The sequence below is a fragment of the Musca autumnalis genome, unplaced genomic scaffold (genome assembly GCF_047663935.1).
Source record: "Musca autumnalis isolate F117 unplaced genomic scaffold, ASM4766393v1 scaffold_2, whole genome shotgun sequence".
Classification (NCBI taxonomy): Eukaryota; Metazoa; Arthropoda; class Insecta; order Diptera; family Muscidae; genus Musca; species Musca autumnalis.
This window is the reverse complement of record NW_027411755.1, coordinates 119,241,300-119,261,593: the sequence shown is the minus strand read 5'-3', so window position 1 is coordinate 119,261,593 and position 20,294 is coordinate 119,241,300. Positions and strand designations below refer to the sequence as shown.

The 20,294-nt window shown below is 34.9% G+C and overlaps 2 protein-coding genes across 3 annotated transcripts; one reads left to right on the top strand and one right to left on the bottom strand.

Annotated features, from left to right (window-relative positions):
- Positions 1-2,790: 2,790 nt before the first annotated feature.
- On the top strand, positions 2,791-4,318 carry Der-1 (derlin 1). Its single transcript, XM_073969100.1, has 3 exons — positions 2,791-3,563; positions 3,621-3,731; positions 3,795-4,318. The coding sequence occupies exons 1-3, from the start codon at positions 3,061-3,063 to the stop codon at positions 3,937-3,939; spliced, it is 759 nt and encodes a 252-aa protein (XP_073825201.1). The 5' UTR covers positions 2,791-3,060; the 3' UTR covers positions 3,940-4,318.
- Positions 4,319-12,604: 8,286 nt separating this feature from the next.
- LOC141394542 (uncharacterized) lies at positions 12,605-20,081 on the bottom strand. Of its 2 annotated transcripts, none has more exons than XM_073969098.1 (5): positions 19,831-20,081; positions 19,478-19,652; positions 19,147-19,402; positions 14,120-17,642; positions 12,605-14,059 (listed from the first exon to the last, which is right to left on the bottom strand). In XM_073969098.1, the coding sequence occupies exons 1-5, from the start codon at positions 19,889-19,891 to the stop codon at positions 13,686-13,688; spliced, it is 4,389 nt and encodes a 1,462-aa protein (XP_073825199.1). In that variant the 5' UTR covers positions 19,892-20,081; the 3' UTR covers positions 12,605-13,685. The 2 variants fall into 2 exon arrangements, with proteins under 2 accessions (XP_073825199.1, XP_073825198.1); XM_073969097.1 differs by having other exon boundaries at positions 12,605-14,053; positions 19,831-20,039.
- Positions 20,082-20,294: the final 213 nt, after the last annotated feature.

Sequence of the window (20,294 nt, the reverse complement as noted above, 5' to 3'; positions counted from 1 at the left end):
ACAGTAATAAACATCGAAATCACAGTACACATGATATACAACCCTGTTTTTGCCTAAAAAAGTACCAAAAGTTGCAACACTTTTCACGTGTCAGAATAAACAAGGTAGATGGTTAATTGCTGCAACAAAAAAATTTTAGTATCAAAATTTGTAAACAATGTGAAAAAATATTAAAGTACTTTGTTACAATGCTATTTGTCAAAAATTGCTTCCCCATACAAATTTCTTAAAAAATACGTGGCGGAAATTGCAAAAACTTCAGCAGAAATATCAAAATTAACGTATCAGCTATCGTATTTAAATGCTGCAAGTTTCTACTAGGCCAAAGTTGTATCGCAGAAAACAGGAGATCATGGTATAAGTAAAGAGGTAGATTTAAATGAAAAGAATCTATAGAACCCTTGTTTTGCCTTAATTCCTAAAACTTCAATATTAGCATGGTAGAATGAAGTAAAGGTAGGCCACAGCTAACAGCTGATTACAATTTTTTTCTTTTTATGGCCTAATCTGTCAAAAGCAGGGTTGACATTTTGTACTGTTTTTGACATTATGCAATCATAAAGGTAGATGTATCGCTGAATTGTTCCAACAAAAAACTTCTGCTGTAACACTATATCTTAAAATTGACAACAAGGACAAATAATGTGTATTCGCGTGGCAAAATAAAATTGTTGATTTTTTAGCAAAACTTACGAATGAACAATTTATCAAATATTGATATTAATTTAAATTTGTACCAAAAGTACGGGAATGTAAAAATTAGAATTTTTGTAAAAATTCTGCTGACATTTATCAGCAAATCGCATGTCAGCAATCACGATGTCAGATTAGCCAAACTTGTCAAGTAGAAAATAAGTGAATGACATTTTTTCATTGTCATAAGTTTGGGAAGAACTTTTGCTATTTTTTGAACACTTTTCCAACAAGAATATTCTGGAGCCTAGCTAAAGAAATGTTTTTATACTATATGGCACTTTTAACATAAAAAGTGAAGCTCTTAAGGCCTGCGTTTGTAATACGGGATAGCTATGCAGGTACATCTACCATTATTATTTTACCATGCCATTTGACGTTTTAAGCCATGGCTTCAGGGTGGCATTTCTCAGTGATTTTCATACCTGGCCTACCTCTACTTCATTGTACCATGAATATTAGTAAACACAAAAGCAACAAGTGGGTTTGTTTACAATACCATTTTGGCATTTTATAAAAAAACTCGAAAAATGAATAAAGTGTCAATGTTTCTCCACATAATCGAGTTGTGCATGGTAGAATAAAGGAAAGGTAGGCCACAGCTAACAGCTGATTACAATTTTTTTCTTTTTATGGCCTAATCTGTCAAAAGCCGTGTTGACATTTTGTACTGTTTTTGACATTATGCAATCACAAAGGTAGATGCATCGCTGAATTGTTTCAACAAAAAACTTCTGCTGTAACACTATATCTTAAAATGAAAAACAAGGACAAAAAATGTGCATTCGCGTGGCAAAATAAAATTGTTGATTTTTTCAGCAAAACTTACGAATGAACGATTTGTCAAATATTGATATTAATATAAAATTGTTCCAAATGTACGGGAATGTAAAAATTACAATTTTTGTAAAAATTCTGCATTTATCTGCAAATCGGATGCCAGCAATCACGATGTCAGATTAGCCAAACTTGTCAAGTAGAAAATAAGTGAATGAAATTATTCACTGTCATAAGTTTTGGGAGAACTTTCGCTATTTTTGGAACACTTTTCCAACAAGAATATTCTGGAACCTAGCTAAAGATTTTTTTTACTTTATTTGGCACTTTTAACATATAAAAAGTGAAGCTCTAAGTTCCATATGTTTTTGTAAAACGGGATAGCTATGCAGATAAATCTACCATTATTATTGTACCATGCCATTTGACGTTTTAAGCCACGGCTGCAGGGTAGCATTTTTCAGTGATTTGCATACCTGGCCTACCTCTACTTTATTATACCATGGAGTTGTGGATATGATAAAATGTTTGTTTCAATGCAAAGCTGACGAATTTCTTCCATACAAATGTTCTAAAAACAAATTTAAAAATCATTGAATTCGATTGTTTCCAAAATTGTTTGGCATATTATTCAAACAGCACACACACATACACAGATTGTGTATAGTGTATTGACGTTTTAGGAACAGTCGAAAGAAGAAATTTAAATTGACAGAAAGCTTTAGCTAACCTTTCTTATTAAACCATACAGGAGATGAGGGTGTTATTCGGTGCTATTTTTGTTTAAAGAGAAGTACAAGTCTTGCTAGATTTCGGAGTACGGGAACGCATTTTGAGCACTATACGGGAAAACTGCTGCAAGTAGTAATATTTTGCAAGTTCTGAACACATATTTTATCTATCAAAATTTATTATTATTATGTCTCAACGATAAAATAATTTTTTATTTTTTCATTTGTTAGTACTATACAAAATTAATACCATCAACAGGATTTCATAATTTTACGATAATTTTCGAAATAAAGTTGTAAAGTTTATATTGGCGTATATTGTTTATGACTAATCCAATTTTCAACAACTTGTTTTGAAAATTCATCTTCGATCAGCTGCGCATATGCATCTACCTTTATCATTGTGATATGTTTGAAATCAACAAAAAATAAGTGTAAACACCGGGGTGTATTTCAGGATTTCGTGAAATCCAGTGGATTTTAGAGCTCAAGTATAAACTTGGCATTACGTTGTAAATGCGTTCTTGGGACATTTTCCCTACAAATCAGAACACTACCACTTCCATACATCTGGCAACACCGAATCATCGATTTCACTCAGATGATTTTAAAGAACATAGTCTATTACAATGATCTATTACTATAAAAAAGTGTCAAAAGACACGTAATGTTTTTGTTTTCGTTGAGAACTGTCAAATCATTCAACTGGGACACAGATTTATACCGAAAGAGACTGGGATTAATAAAAAACAATATTGAACCATCAAATACCACCAATTTATTAACATTTTAAAAAAGAAACACATAAGCGTTAACAATTTTTTCCGGTCATTTGAAAGCGCCAGACAAATTACACACAATGGCAGATGCCGGGCAATGGTTTAAACAACTACCAAGATTTACTAGATATTGGCTTGCGGGCACAATTTCATTAAGTCTTTTGACCCGCTTTGGAATTCTTCCCCTGCAACACATGTATCTCTCGAGAGACTTGGTCTTGGGCAAATTACATCTGTGGCGTTGTGTTACCAGTTTGTTTGTCTACCCGTTGACACCATCAACAGGATTTCATTTTCTTATCAACTGCTATTTCATTACACAGTACAGCGCACGTCTGGAGAAGGATCAGTTCGGTCGTAGCCCAGCAGATTACTTGTACTTACAATTAATAGTGTCGACCTTGGCTATTCTGGGTGGACTTCTCTTTAATGTAGCTTTCCTAATGGATTTGTTGGTTGTCGCCGTTACATATATTTGGTGCCAACTGAATAAAGATGTAATTGTAAACTTCTGGTTTGGTAGTCGTTTTAAGGCAATCTATCTTCCTTGGGTGTTAGCTGGTATGGAACTCATATTCCAGGGGTAAGTTGTTAATGGCTTTACAAAGACTTTCTTAACTTACCATTTTCCTATTTACAGATCTATTGCCTCATTAATTGGCATTTTCATAGGTCACTTTTACTTTTTCCTCAAATTCCAATATCCCCAAGAATTGGGTGGTAATGCTTTTCTTGAAACACCAAGTATACTGTAAGTTTTCAATGAAAGGATTTTTTACCAAAGATTGTTAATCTTGTTTTAATTTCCCAACAGCAAACAATATGTGCCCGATGTAAGTGGTGGAATTAGCTATTTTGGTGTTCCCCCAGCAACAAGGGCCCCACAAAGACCGGCAGCTGCTGCTGGAGGTACTGCTTTCCCCAATGCGTGGGGCCGTGGCAATACATTGGGTCATTAAGTTTATATGTATGAATATTTCTACCACAGCCACCAAACCTGCTGACACGAATACTAAACACCAGCATGTATACATATTATATTTTTCTATCAACTGTTGTATATTGTACCGAATTTGTAATTTAATATTACTGAGGACTTGTTTTAGATTCTCCTCTACCTGTGCGAATAACATTGGATAAATCAATTTGTGAACTTAAAATTTTCCTACAAAAACGGTCTGCTACATGTGTATGATTTGTATAAAGTATATTCAATGATATAATTGAAAACTACAACTTTTTTCAAATAGGGTTAAGGTTGACTATAACAAAAGATCGTGAAAAATTAGCATAATTCCAATAAAAGAAATTATATATTAAAACAAAGAGAAAAATAAATTTTATAACTATTTAGGTGGCCATAACAGAACATTGGTATTTCGGTTATCTGGACTACTTCATGTAGCACAAAGTTAAAACATGATCTTCATTTGAGCTTTTTGTTGGAGTTTTGACATTCCCTTTGGTGTCCACAGTACGACAAAAAGATGATAAGTATTTCAAAATTATATTTAGGCTGACTTCCGTATCGTCATTTGCTTTGTGTTGTTTAAACTTTGCATTGTACTCAACAATTGTTTACAATGACGATGTGAAACAGATGACAGATGTTATTAGGAAAAACAAACATAAAGAACGTGGCAGCACAAATTTCGTTTGAAGTCAGCCTTAATTTTGCAAATCCTCGAAATAATCCTTTTAGATCCACAAGGTATTCATATATATTGATCAGAATAAAATTCAATATCGATAAAGTCATGCTCGTCCGTGTGTTTGTCTATCAGTCTGTGGAATTCACTATGGGACATCCGAAAGGTCCGGTCGAACTTACCGCATTTTTATACCCTCAGCCTAAAGAGAATATATACACTTTCATACGACCAAAATGTGCTCATCAGTCCACTCCCTCTGGTATCTCCCCCAAAAGTTAAACATTTTCCAATGGTGCGCGCGATAACTCTCGAAGGAAGTAATTGATTTGGTCCTACCAGATATAGATCAATCCTTCGGGTATTTCCTGTATAAAAGTGCAGCTTAAGACCTCTCGAATGGTTTTTATCTTTTATATATTTATTATTTTTTTTCCAACAGATTTTGTTCGGGGTCCTTATTTTCATTTCATTTATTATAAATATCAATACATAGGAAGCCTTATAAGGCCAATTACCCAGTCAGCATTTTTTGAAAATTTTAATCAAATTCGAGTCTTTTTTGATCCGACTGCACGATTAAAAAGCTAGAATATGAGCTCATTTTCTGATCATAAATGACTCCTTTGTCGGTAGGAAAACATAACCTCAGGCGACTCTTCTAAACAAATCACAAATGAGTCTTTTTCGAGTCGTATTTTAATCATTTATTGGTGTTTTGTTGATTAATTTCGGACCCTTTTTCGAGTCTTTTTAGAGTCATGTTTATAATCATTTATGAGTCTTTAGGGAGTCATTTATGAGTCTTTTTGTTAGACGAAATAAATTAAAAAAATTTTCTTTTTATTCTTCTTTGTTTCTTTCGTTTGTTTTATAGTCTTTTCTGCTTTGTTATGTCTTTTAATTATCCTTTATGTTGCTTGGTGGTTAGTATACTGCTTCTTCATTTCACTTGCCAAAACCTGTTGTGTTGTGTTTGTCTGTACCTTTAATATTATACGTTACATTTATATCAAAATTTTGTAGAAAGTGTATATGAGAATTTTATTTTTTTATTTACAACCAAATAAAAATAAAACAAAGCAATCAGTTTTTAATCACCTAACTGTTCAAAATATGATCAGAGTATACATAATTATAATCACTTTTCAAACACCTGTATGACCCTTTTTTGATTAAGCATTTTTCAATCTTCCAGATGATCAAAATGTGACAATAAATAACAAAAAATTGTCACATTTTAAACACCTCAATGATTTATTTGTGATTGCTACACATTTGTTGTTGTATTTTAAATTGAACTCTTTTTAATCATTACAGGGAGTCACTTTCGAGTCCCTTTCTGATCACACAAGCGACTTAATCAATTTTTGATCACCAAAAGGACTCTAAAAAGACTCCTCAATGTGATTTTTGAAAAAACAGTCTTCTAAATGCTATCTGGGTTAATAATGCATTGTACAGAAAATTCTATGCTAAAGTTGTAATTAAATAACTAAATAATCCATATATTTCATAAGAATTTATATAAACTCATTTTATATATTAGGCTCCCCAGCCAGATGAACATTGCTTAAAAATAAAAGACAATATGATGGTCCTATGGCAGCTAGCTAGCTCAAAATGTGAAAAAACTTCTTATCAATTTATTGGGATCAAACGACCATTAATGTAACCTAAGAGTTTGTCTCTGAACGAGTTATATGAGTACGAAAATAATTTAAGAGGGGTAGGCAAATAATTCCAAAAACGATAAACTCGAACAAAGAATGATTGTTCATAGATAACCGAATGAACCAAAGGGATATCGATTTGAATATTGCGAGTCGAGTTGATGAATGAAAATTCATTAACAAGAACTACAGGAGAAGACGTTTTCATAATTTTATAGAATTGTAGAACCAAGCGGAGGTTAATATAATCACGAAATGAACACCCCAGAAAAGTATATGCACATTGCAATGCACGGGTATGCTCATGCAATTTAATACCAAACACATAGCGTATAACTTTTCTGAAAATTCTTTCTATTCTATCAATACAAAATGACCATGTTCCAGAATAAATTTCAATTCCATAATTCATAAGGGACATTAATAGGGACTGAGCTAAATGGCATCTCACATGTCTCGGAGTATATACCCTTAAGCAATACAGCCTTCTTAAAATGAGACATACCTTATTACCAAGGTGGTCAATATGATCTTCAAAATTAAGATATTAATCAATAATAACACCCAGGCATCTAAGAGAGTGTACAACTTCTATCGGCTGGTCATTTATAAACAACTGATGGCACGGAAAACATCGATTTCGGGGATGAAAAATAATGGCCTTAGTTTTAAAATGATTAATTACAAGACTATTAGTAGTCATCAAGTTTGCAATAAAACCAAGGTGATCATTAATACAATTTTGAGTAGTGTGCGATGTAAACAGGAGATAAATGTCATCAGCATAGACATATGGTTGACAATGGGTATTTTGCATACTCGAAATAACGTCATTAAGATATACTAAAAAAAGAATAGGCCCCAATACGGACCCTTGAGGTACTCCCGAAGTAACCTCTCGAATTGATGAATTAATACCATTAAGAGAAACATATAGAGATCTGTCAGATAGGTAAGAATAAACCAGTCTGCAGGCGGTTTTGGAAAAATTAAAACCACTCTGAAGTTTTGATACGAGAGAGCAATGATTCAGGCTATCAAACGCCTTAGACAAATCCAGTGAAACCAAAGTGCAGCTATTATGGGTATTTAATTGTTTTCTAACTGAGTCTGTCAAAGCCAATAACGCTGATATGGTGCTGTGGTTTCGTCGAAAGGCAAATTGGTTCGGATGAAAAAGAGAGAATTTATCACAATGTTCCAGAATTTGTGCTTTCATCAGATTTTCCAAAACTTTTGACATAACGGGAAGTATTGTTATAGGCCTCATTTCATTGCTATTATGATCATTTTTTGAAATAGGTGTGATCCGCCCTAATTTCCAAGCATCTGGAAAAGTGGATACCATGAAAATTGTGTTAATTAAATGTAACAAATAAGGGGATATAAGAGGAAAAATCATTTTTAAAAATTTTACCGGAATATTATCATACCCGGAAGCATTGGATTTAATTGAATAGATAGCAAAAGCAAGATCATTTTCATTGATCATATGAAACGAAAAAGAATCAGATTTTTCTACAAAATTATCAAAGCAAAAGGTAGCATTATCTTGATTCATAGTACTTGAGAATGTATCAGCTAATAATTCTACATCAGCCATATTGGCATCCATATTAGTTTTCCCTATACAACCAAGTTTACGAATATTTTTCCACATCTGGGCATTATTGCAACCCGTAAACATACGCGTTCCATATTTAAACCTTTCTCTTCTAAGAACCGATTTTGCCTTATTTCGCAACTTGCAATAAATTTTCCAGTTGTCATTCGTACGACTTCGTAGATAATTTGCATATGCTTTATCTCTATTTCTCCTTGCTTGAATTGTCAGAGTCGAGTTCATCCATTTATTATAATTAGCATCAAATCTTCTGGATCTTGACATTGGAACTAAAGAATGCAATTTATCAACAACTCCGTTGAGCAAATTTAATTGAAAGTTAACATCACTTGACTCCAACAACGGGGAAATATTGATGTTACTGAAACATTCATATAGATCATCAAAACACACTCTTCCATAATCTTTGAAGGTTACACAGTCCTGTTGTACAACAAAATCAAACTCCAACGAAATAAAAATAAAGCAATGGTGAGATGAAAAAAAGGGAAAATTTAACTGTCCCTTTACTGCAAGACGATATGGTTCGCTCAACAAAAAATAATCAATTAAAGAAGTACTGTTATTTGGTAAATGAATATGAGTTGGTAAACAATTATGAGCACACTGAAGGCCACACCTGGAAACAAGTGATCTGAAATATATTGACTTCAAGGGATCAAAAAGATTAAAATTGAAATCTCCCATAATTACAATGTTTGAAAATCGGTCAAATATATCACAATGCATATCCTCAAATGAGTCAACAGAACCGGTTGGTAAATATACAACACCCACAACCACAGAAGATTCATTACCAAAAATTTCAACAAATAGCGATTCACAGATTCCATATTTAGTCCCTTTGAACACAACGTTATATTTTAGGTGTTTTGAAATATAAAGACATACACCTCCTCCTCTTTTAGGATTACCGTTTTCAGAGTTATTTTGGTTATTAGGCCGATCATTTCTCACTAAATTGTAATTATGTAAATTTAAGGAACTAGAATAAATGTCCGGCTTAAACCACGTTTCTGATACTCCAATTACATCAAGGCCACAGTCATCAAATGTATTTTTAAACTCTTCAAGCTTTGCATTTGAATTAGAGGGGCAAAGGCTCTGTGCATTTATGTGACCAACATTTAAATTATTCGAGAAAGGAGACATATAATCTTTTAGTAATTGACTACCACTAGCTACAGGACCAAGGTTGCTGTCAATAGACATGATACTGTAAGCAATGTTCAAACGTATGGGGGAGCCGAGAAATAATTACAATTAAGTTTATGTAAATCAATAAAGACATTTTTAAGTATCTATTCGTCCTCATTAAACCTTAAAAAATCCTCTCAATTGAAAGTTAAATTGGATTAATACATAGGGTGATATCAAAAATACTGTTTAATAGACCATTTGAAAATAATACATAGGGTGAGATCAAAAATACTGTTTAATAGAACAATTAAAAAAAAATATTTAAAGTTAAAGATTTGCATTAAAGGAATCAACAAACTCGATAAGACTAAAAGTCTCCTTTTCATTATTTAACATCACAATCTTTGCTTTAAGTAATTCTCTATTTATAATGCTAAATCCCTTTATTTTATTTTCTTTCCTCAGTTTTTTGCATGCTTTAAGTAGTTTATTGGCAAGAGTAGAATAATTATCATTTAAGTAGATACGGCTCATATCATCACCACCAAGAACATCAAAAACTGTAGGAGGTTTGGACTTGAAATAGGCTGACATAAGTTTGTCTCGTTTGTTGATATCTCGGAACTTCATCAGGATTGCATGACGATTCCTAATGTACATAACATTGGTAATATCTTCAGGTACAAAGTCCACCTTCAAATGGGCAAATAAAAACACAACAATATCATTCAGACTCTGCAACTTGTCAGCAAGCCCAGTTACGATGATGTCACATCTATTTAATCGATGCTGCAAGGCATGATTCTGTAGTTCGAGATCCAAAAATTTACTTTTGTACGACTTGTCATTAGATGCTATTAGACTCTCACATTTGTTAACGCCACTTTTCATTTCTTCTACACCTTTAGAAAGCTCCAATCGTATTTCGTTTGCAAAACTTTCAAACATTGTCTTCATTTCGACATGTTCTTTTCTGATGTCATCAGCATGACTACGTAGACTTTCCTTAAGAGAAGAAAATTCGTTTCTCATTTCAAGTTTGAAGGCTAAATCTGAATTGTCTGGCGGATTAAAATTTAATTTCTTTAAAAACTCAATATTTAACCATGTTTAGATGAGGCCATAAAATCCGAACTGGATCTGACAGGACAAAACCCTACTAGGGTTTTTGTAGTCTAAATATGTACTTTCAAAAAATGCATACTAGAAGTTGTTTGCATTTTCAGTGTTGCATAGTGTTATCAATCACATTATGCGACTGTTTACCTAAGCATTCCAGTTTGTGGTGGGATTAGTAGGCTTGCTACTGCGAGCCAGCCACACGGACTTGAGTACGATTGAGTATTCGTAGTCCGCCAAGTGACACGGAAGTGTACAAGGTGTTGGGAAGTACTTTTGAGAGCTGTCCCTTTGTGTGGTGGCTAATACATTCACTCCACCTTCAAGTACTGTTGTTAGTACTTGTAGTATACTGTAGAGGTTAGTGTAGCACTAGCACTAACGAACGACGACCCGAACAACCAAGCCGAATGCTGAATCACCGAGTGGCCGAACGTCTGCAACACCATCTGCAATACGAGCACCGAGTGACCGAACATCAACAACACGAATCATCAATTCCAAACCGTCTAGTACGTATTTATACATCAATAGATTATAAATCGTCTTTTTATTCCGAAAGGTTTAGTGGGTCCTTATGGCGGCCCTGGACACGACTGAATTTACCATAGCCAACGACAAAACCACGTTACAAATCTAGCAAAAGGAATAACACCCAAGGTAATATCTACTTTCAAAATGGACAATGCGCTCCGTTCCTTCAGATCTATATTTTTGTCGGCAAGTTGTCCAAAAGTTCTGAAAACATAACTTTTGAGGAAAATGATTTTGATTGTGTAGCCCGTCTGTATGTCCATAGATGAAAGTTTCAATGTACACTAGATGATGATATCTCCCTATGGGCTAAACCGACTGATACATTTTTATTTGTCATTGTTCCTTTTGGCCTTCCTTCTGGTTTGCAAAGAGCACTCTTGGTACCTCTTTTTCTCCACAGGCTTTTCTTTCGTTCACATAACCAATTCGCAATAGTAGTAAACGGTGAAGAGATAAATTTGTCTTAAATTTGTAATGAGAGTTTAAGCCACGTTTACATGTTTTATGAGGATTTATTCGACGTATGTATATTAGGGTTATGACTTTTTGACATTTTTACTCAAAAATGATTTCCTGTAGCAGGGATGAATGAACTTTTGCCTAATAGTTACTACGCTATCGTTTATTCCATTGAAATATAAAAAAGTTCACGCACAAATCGATTTTAAAAATATAATTTTTTGAAAAAATGTATGAAATGAAAAAAAAAAATTTTTTTTCAAAAATTATTTTTTGTTGCACGAATTAATAGATATAAGCCTTCTAATAACTATAATAATGTTTATTTCATTCAAATATTGAAAAAGGTAATGCACAAACCCCTTTGAAAAAATTTTAAATTTTTTGTTTTTTGTTAAAAAATGATATCTTTAAATAAAAGCGTTTACGACATTTTTACGATTCTCAGAATTGAAGAAAACAAGTGAGAAATAAATGTTATGTCAGTTTAATTATCTCATGTGACTCTAAAGTTTATTTTCAATTGTATATCTGCTTACAGCGACTTCAAAAAATTTTCCATAATTTTGATAAATTCAAATTTTAAAATCATTTTGTGCGTGAGGTTTTTTCACCGAATTACCTTATAATTATGATTTTTTGTAATCTTATGGCAAAACTCATCACGCTATGATACAGGGATATGAGGTTGTAAAAAAGTCATAACCCTAATGTATATACCATGGAATAGACAATATAAATCCACGGAACAAATTTCCTTTACCGACAGTTTGCAAATCGTTTTTCAAAAATCGTAAGTTTCTCTAAATAGCCGGCCTTCGGCCGGGGATTTAAGAAGTCGATTATGGATGCCAACTCACTGAAGTTGCGTTGCCAGACGTGAAAATCACACAATAAAAATAAGTGAAACGACAGAAATGTTTGTCAAATTCATTCAATATGAGTGTTTTGAGACTTCGACTATAAGTTTAATGTAATGTTTAATGTTCAGAAACGGAAATTTCTATTGTTAAATTTGCTGTCGGCAACGCAACTGGAGTTGGGTTGACATCCATAATCGGGCCCTAAGACTTTCTCCTATGGACAGGAGCCAATCTCGGGAACGGGAACAACATTTTCTTTTCATTTTCTTTAAACAAGGGAATTTTCAGAGGCCCATATCTTGGGAAGTGTACCTTTCCCCAACAAAATTATACAGCGTTGCAATCAGCATAAAAAGCGCTATCTGTGGTAATTTTTTCATATCTTTCTAAAGGAAAGATATGCCAAATCCACTGTATTCACTAAATTCATTACAGCGTAAACGTATCATTACGCTTGGTTAAAAAGATTTTCGGTATGTTCAAACAATTTCTTCACAAGATTTTATTTATCTCTAAGAACAACGGAAAAATATATCAATTAAAAAGTACTAGAATTGGTATTTCTTTTTATATTCAACTTCAAAGGTATTTTATTTATTGAAAAGGGTTTCCAAGAAAACAAAAACTGCAATTTTTTTATATAAATTTAATTTATATTACGTTTCTTGTTTGTTGTTTCTAATAATAATAAAAGATAATAATTATAATAGTAATGCCAACCAACAGTGTTATATGCTAAAGAATTTACTACTAACTTAAAGAAGATTGTTGATGTTGTGTGTTGTTGTTGTTTTTTACAAACCATTTTAAGTTATGTTTGTGTATCTATGTTGCTGTTGTTGTGTTTCATCTACTGTACATACTTACAATAAAAAGGGAGAAAATACATATGTATGTATATAATTTATATTATTCATCTATCCTATAATCTCGCTTTGATTCACGTTTTTTTTTTCTCTTGAAACTTATTTATAAGAAACAAGAATCATGAAGAATTTCCTTATTCATACACACAGCAGTGGGTGGTTGTCCTTATCAAATAAGAACAACAATCTATATCTGCTGAATTCATATTTCTTTAATAATAAAATGAAAAAACGAAAACAATTTTTAATAAAAAATTTTACAATCTTATATAAAATATATAATATATACAAACTTTTGTAAAGTTTCAAATTTCATTAAAACTATGCTAAATTTAAAATTAATTAAAAAAATAATGAAGCAAAAAATGTTCAAATCATAACATTAGATGAATGAATGGTGGTGGGTGGGTGTTTGGGTTTTGGTGACCAAGGTTAAGTAGTAGTAAATACATACATATATGTATGTGTTAATTTGTAATGGAGTTGATGGATGAAAGTGCATATACAACAAAGTGATAAAGTGGCATGTCTGTCTATATGAAAAGTAAACAACTAAATGTGCGTTATGTTACGGTATTGCAATGTCAATGCAGATGATAATAAACAATTTAACAAATGTTTAAAACGTATGTATGTGTTGTTGTAAATGTAAAAATGTTATACATTATAAAAAAGAACTTATATATGCGAATATTTATACAAATGAAAACAAAAACAAAACAAACCTTAATATTATACCTTAGATTATAGAAGAAAAATTATAGCAAAACATGTTTTAAGGTTCAACCTGGGTACTACCACTGTTGTTGGCTTGTGTTTCTTGCTGCTGCTGCTGTAGTTGCGTGTTTGAATTATTCACTGTTATTTCTGTTGTATTTGCTTGCTCTTTATTGTGTTTGGTGGCCGCTGTCATAGCTGGAGTTGCTACACTATTGCTGGTATTTAAAGTTAATTTAGTAGTTGTGGTGCTTGCGCCACTACTAAGGGCTTTGGTTATATTAGTTAAGTCGGTTGATGATGATTCCTTAGCTGTAGACTGCATAGACCCATATGTTGTTGTTACAGTTGACAAGGATGATGATGATGTTGTGGCTACAGCTCCATCTTCTTCAATGTATTCTATTGCAGTATTTTCATCGATTTCTGAAACTTTAAAAAATTAGGCGTAAGATACATATTAAGGAGTGGGACACTATTCACTAAGCTCACCTATTGTTTCATCAAAACCGGCATCGACTTCACTTTCCATGTGCTGGTGACGTTGTCGTGCTGACTGCTGTGATAACGTGGTAACATTTGTATTAACTTTCTTTTGCTTATGTTCCGACTGCAACTGTTGTTTATCCACACTGTCGGCAACAATGGATATCTGCGATTTACCACCATCAACACTACCATCGTGTTGTTGATATATTTGCATATCTAATATTTTAGGCTGGTCACCATCTTCATTGGTTCGAGGAGTGACTGTTGATTCAGTGGTGGTTACAACTTGTTCCACATTAGTTGAACAGGACGAGGACAAATCATCCTCATGTTCTTCCACAATGACATCATCAAAACTGTCAACAACAATAATGTTGTTGGCACTATTATTCGAGGAAGACATGCCTTTCATGTGGCCACTTGTTGCAGGTGGCCTATTCGATTTCAATTCAATAGAAATTAATTCATTGTTTAGACGTTTTGCCCTGTTCGCCAACGTACCCCCACCACCGCCACTCAAAGATGAAGTTGAGTTCGAAGAGGAGGATGTTGATATGGTTCTCTTCTGTTTACTTGTGCTTGATTTTTGGTACTGAATTGTAGCATTGCTGTTGTTGTGTGCCGCCGTTGTTATGGCCTGGTCCAATTCCATTTCCCAATCCGTTGCACCCAAAATAACTGTTTGCTGTGTTGTTGTGGATGGCGACGGCAGCGGTAAATGGGTGGAGCTCGACTGTTCTACTATGATTGGAGTTGTGGATGTGTTTGTCGTATTGCTTTCAATTATATTTGCTCCGGATAATACTGTTACAGTATCTCCTGATCCAGATGATACTCCACCCACACCTGGATCCATTACTATAGGCATATTCAAAATATCCAATGGTGCATCTTCGTTCATGAATGATGCCGTACTGCTGTCCATTTCAATTTTATTCTGGTTAAGGGTATCTTTTAGGGAGCCGGTAGAAGTGCTAGGATTTGTGTTCTGTGCCGTCGCCTGTATTGAGGAGGATTGTCCCAAAACAACTATATTTGTTTTTGGTGCATTGTTGCCATCCGGTGACGTGGTGAGTTGCCCACTTGCTGTGGACTTTAACAATATGTTATTTCCCATTTTAGAGAGTGTAACTGGTCGAACATTTCCACTGGCTGAAGATGGCATAAATATCATATTGCTTTTGCCCGTCAATGTTGTTGTCTTGGTCGCCAATGTGGTGGCTCCAGCTTGAATTGTGGCCGTACCAGCTGGAGATCCCAATGGTGCCGGAATAATTTGTACTTTTTGTATGGCAATTCGCTGACCTCCTGGTCCACTGGCAACCGAGGTGCCTGTTGTTGAATTGGCGGCAGTACTCGTCAGCAACTTATGTGACAAGGTGGATGTATTCAACTTCATTTTGGATCCGTCTACCAAACCTGCAGGATGTATTACCACTTTTCCATTGGGCGATTGGCAAATTTTAACACTTGTTCGCATCATACCCGAAGTCGTGGGCAACACATTCTTAAACGTTGAATTGGCTGAGCAGAGAGGCGTTACCACGGTGTTGGATGTATTAACATTCATGGGAGTTAATTTAACATTGCTAATGATATGTGGAGCACCCGATACAGAAGTCGTAGATTTAGAAGTGGACGTAACTGTGGCTACTGATGTTTTAATTAAATTTTGTGGCTTACGAAACACTGTAGCTCCGGCGCCCAGCGTGGAGAATAATGTGCCCGTAACGGTAACTGGCGTCAAAGTGTTCGTGTTAGTATTCAATACCACTGTTGAGGGAAGATTCTTAATAAAGGTGGTGGTAGCAGTTGTTGTGGTGGTGGATGCTGTGGTTGTGCTGCCAGGTGTTGAACACGATGATCCGATTATGATTGGTGTACTACCGGTAATGGATGGAGAGCTGCCGGAGCTACCAACAACATTGTTGCCAGAACCAGATAAAACTAAAGGTAAAATTGTTGTTGTCAACACCTTGCTCTGTGATGTTGGGGCCGGCATAGGTGTAGTAGGAGCAGTAACATCGGAGGTGGATGCAGCACCACTAACACCTGTTGTATTACTCTGTATCTGTATTACTGCTGGTGGCGTTTGCAGGGATGAGGCAAATGATGTACTATTTGTCGGATTTGAGCTACCACCTTGTGATGTTTCCACAATGTGCAAAACTTGACTCTGGGTGCTGGCCACATTTGCCAATTCATGCAATGCCCCTGCATTTATGGGTGATAGGGGCGAAGTTATGGTCGTTATCTTCTTGTTGGTCGTAGGCGAAATTTTTGCTCCCGGAGCTATGAGCGTAGTATTTACCGCTCGCAACTTTGTAGCTGCTGCAGAGAACTGTGGTAATGCCATGATTTGAGAAGCCTGGCCGGAGTTGGCATTCGAGACCTGTATTAGGTGTGCAGAACCTGAAGCATTGGCCGATGGTGGATTTTGAGCGTTTTGCATACTAACAATAGAACCGGGAGCCGTACTAATTCCTGGTTGACGTTCTTCAACAATATATTTTTGCACTGGCGTGGTGGAGATCAATGATTTTTCTGTAGATGATTTAGTCGCAGACGGTTGAGAAGTTAACATCGTGCCCATACTACTTTGCTGTATATCATGCGAGGACATTATTGGTGGATTGGCGGCGGAGGGGAAGGAAACGGGGGCAGGTTGATGTTGATTCTGCTGCATTTGTTGCAATTTATTAAGATTTTTCGAGACATCACGTTTTGAAGCTGCAATTTGGGGTGTAGTTGATGGCGACAACGACGACGACTGTGGCAATAACGACGACGTAGATGCCGCCATTAAAGGGGTTACAGATGACGGTTGATTCGCAGACAATACATGTATTTGAGTTTGAGCTGCTGTTGATTGCTGCTGTTCATCCATAAGTATTTGTTGTGGTGGCACATTCTGAGTAGCATAGGTCAAGAATTGTAAATCGTTGTGTTGTTGGGACAAAACCGAATTTACTGCTATTGGTTGGTGTGGTGATGTCAGATCGATATGCATTGCTCCACCACTAAATGGTATATTTTGTGTTTGCTGTTCACCCATTTGCTTTAGAGTCGCTTGTTGCTGCTTCTGCTGTTCCAATAATTTCTGCTGAGCTCTTCTACCACTTTTGGCAGGAGTAGCCTGTCTTTTGTGACCGCCACCACTGGCTGCTGCCGCCGCAGCCTTTTTAGCCATTTTTTGTTTGGTCAATTGTTGTTGGTGGTGAAAATAACGTTGCTTCTGTAAATGTTGATGTTGAGCTGCCGCAGCAGCTGCAGCTTGTTGTTGCTGTTTTGTTTTCTGTTCATGGCTGGTGGACACTGATACATTGTTATTCACTTGAGGCGAATTTGCCGTAATATGTGGATATTGTTGCCGATACGCAGAGTGTTGATGATTCTTTGTAGGAGAATTCTCACTTATAGCACGCTTTTTACCAGAACCTGCACCACTTACATTCTGATTTTGATCATTAATATTGCGTTTTAAGTTCTTTTTACCCGTACCAGAAGGTATTTCTGGCACTTTGAACTGAAAAATATATAAGGAATAGAAAAAATAATATAATTAAAAAAATATTGTTAAATTATTATTTATTATTAAAAATTAATAGATTTTTTACGATTTAAACGTTTTTGTATAAAAATCAATAAATCTTACAAATACAACAAATGTAATAATGTGCCCTTCCAAAAGAGTGCTTCTCTGTGGACTATTTAAAAAAAGAAGATGTGGAAGTAACACTTCATTCCGATTTCGGGTTATAATATTGGATCCTATGGCGATAACATGGCCGACTTTCGAATCGTTAGATGCTTTGCGGTTTGGCCGACTTCCGTATTGTTAGTTGCTTTGTATTCGTGCATGAAACTAGGGGTTCTTAAATCGATTTCCCCACTACTGCAATTCATAAAATTACTCTAGTAAGGAACTCGATTTAAGAACCCCTAGTTTCATACACAAATACAAAGCAACTGACAATATGGAAGTCGGCCTTTTTAAACTTCGTCAAAATATTTCAGTTACATAGGCTAAATGCGCATATGTGTCTTTTGAAGTACATATCTTCGCATTTGTTAAGTATTGCGGCGCTATGAAATACAATACTTGGGACATTTGCAAAGCATCTGACGATACGGAATTCAGCCAGACCTATGGGCTCAACATAGGAAGAATTGATCTTCCATCTGAGAGTAAAATTAACAACCACCGCTAAATCAGTCTCAGTGTTCAATACAAGGACAATTGAAAGGATGTCCCCTCCATCCTTGACTATTTGACCAAAATACATTTCTAGTCCAATTTGACGCCAACGGGTTCTTTGACACGAAACAAAAGAGTTTCGACCTTAAACTATTTGCAATACCAACACAAAAACTTTACATTATTTTTTATACGTAAAAAACATACTTAAAGCCACACGATGTTGCTTATAGTGCGTTTCTGTTAGTTTTATATTTATATATTAATAGCGATGCTAAAACAAATTAAAAATTGTTAAGACAGTTGGTTTTGTTCATTATGATTGCAGCATTACAGTTTATAAAATTTATAACCACATAGCATTTGGAGAACTTAATTTCTGGTGTTGCCTTCAATGTCATTTGGTTATTTATTTATTTTTTGTTTTGCAATTACAAATTGCTCTTTTGCATATTATTTTTACAAATACACCAATTTCATTCGTTTAGTCATTTCTTAAACATCTGGCATCACTGATACTTACCCGTTAACTACTTTTCAAGTACACAAATACAACCCTGTCAACAAGTAAACACAAATTATTGTGAATGATTATCACATAAGCAAAATACAATACATATTAGCCTTCGCTCACTAATGTACATCAACATTTCCTAACAAAATATTGCCATAATGCAATACATAAAGAAAACGTAAGAGAATGCACAAATGCAAATTATTCCTCTGGGACGATCCTTCATTGATTGTTTATATCAACTTATATAACATTAACAAATGGGTAACCACCAATCAATGTGACAGGTGTACTACACATATATGTCCAAGTACTCACCGGATCACTGGTTACTATGTAGTTATTGCGCTCCACAGTTTCTGTTGGCCTTTGTGTTTCCATGTGTTGCTGTTCTTCCTTAATGGTCTCGCCAGTTTCGGCGGGATATGGTAGTTTTTGATTCTCACTAGCCGTTTCATCGGCTACATTATTGGCAATTAGGGCTAAGGCTGTTTGGGGTGCCACACGTGGCAGCATTGGATAAGGACGTCTACCTTCACGCGACCATTCTTGCCAGGTATTTGGTCCAGATATACTATAAATCACAGAAACAATAAACGTGTATATAAATCTGTTAGAAAGCAAAATTCTATTTATTAGCTAAACTTACGCCTCAGCAATTGTGGCCAACTGTTCATCATTGGCCACACGTCTGGCTTCTGCACGGTGTCGCTCAGTTGATATGTGAAATATACCACGCAATTCCTCTAATAATTTAGCCTTGGCTTCACTCAGACCTCCTTGAGCGCGAAACACACTTATTACTTGAGAATACGATTCCAGCTCTAAAAAGAGATGAAAAATGCACAGCATTAAATTCCATTCAATGGGCTGAACATTGTTTAACACTTAATTATTCCATAACCACATTTCTTCCCAAGTTATCATTGATGGCAGTTCACTTAGTTTTGTTACAGTACCACTTTTTCTCATGCAGTGTACAGCACACGAACGACAACCTACCAAGTCTCCGTAAAATGCCTCGACATTCGTCTCTGGTCATTTGCAGTGCTTGCGGCCACATAATGGCTATATTCGGTAATTGTTTCCCTTAAGAAACTTGCACTTTATAAATTGTCCTGTTTACTTTAATCTTTATTTGTTAAGGTTTGCAAATTGGAGCGAAAATGGAAAATGAAAAAATCCACTGCTTCGTTCGAGATTGGGCAGCCATTAATGTTTATTTGTCAAGATTTCAGGAAGTGTTTGGAAAGAGTATGGTTGGCAGTGCTACCAATATATTAAACTAGATAAAACTTTATTAAAAGGCGTTCCTGTTGATTATTAAAATGGACATTTCCAAAAAGATTCAATTATAAAATTACGAAACACATATTGGGAATATATTAAAATAGTAATAAAATCATATTGAAAATCTCACATGAAAACTTTAAGAACAAACTTGGCATCACTTACGCTTTTTTCAT

Coding starts and splice junctions, on each gene's coding strand:
- LOC141394542 (XM_073969098.1), bottom strand. CDS start 19,891: ATGTGGCCGCAAGCACTGCAAATGACCAGAGACGAATGTCGAGGCATT. Junction 17,643..19,146: donor ACATAGTAACCAGTGATCCG/GTGAGTACTTGG, acceptor TATATTTTTCAG/TTCAAAGTGCCAGAAATACC. Junction 14,060..14,119: donor CGGTTTTGATGAAACAATAG/GTGAGCTTAGTG, acceptor AATTTTTTAAAG/TTTCAGAAATCGATGAAAAT.
- Der-1 (XM_073969100.1), top strand. CDS start 3,061: ATGGCAGATGCCGGGCAATGGTTTAAACAACTACCAAGATTTACTAGA. Junction 3,564..3,620: donor ATGGAACTCATATTCCAGGG/GTAAGTTGTTAA, acceptor TCCTATTTACAG/ATCTATTGCCTCATTAATTG. Junction 3,732..3,794: donor CTTGAAACACCAAGTATACT/GTAAGTTTTCAA, acceptor ATTTCCCAACAG/CAAACAATATGTGCCCGATG.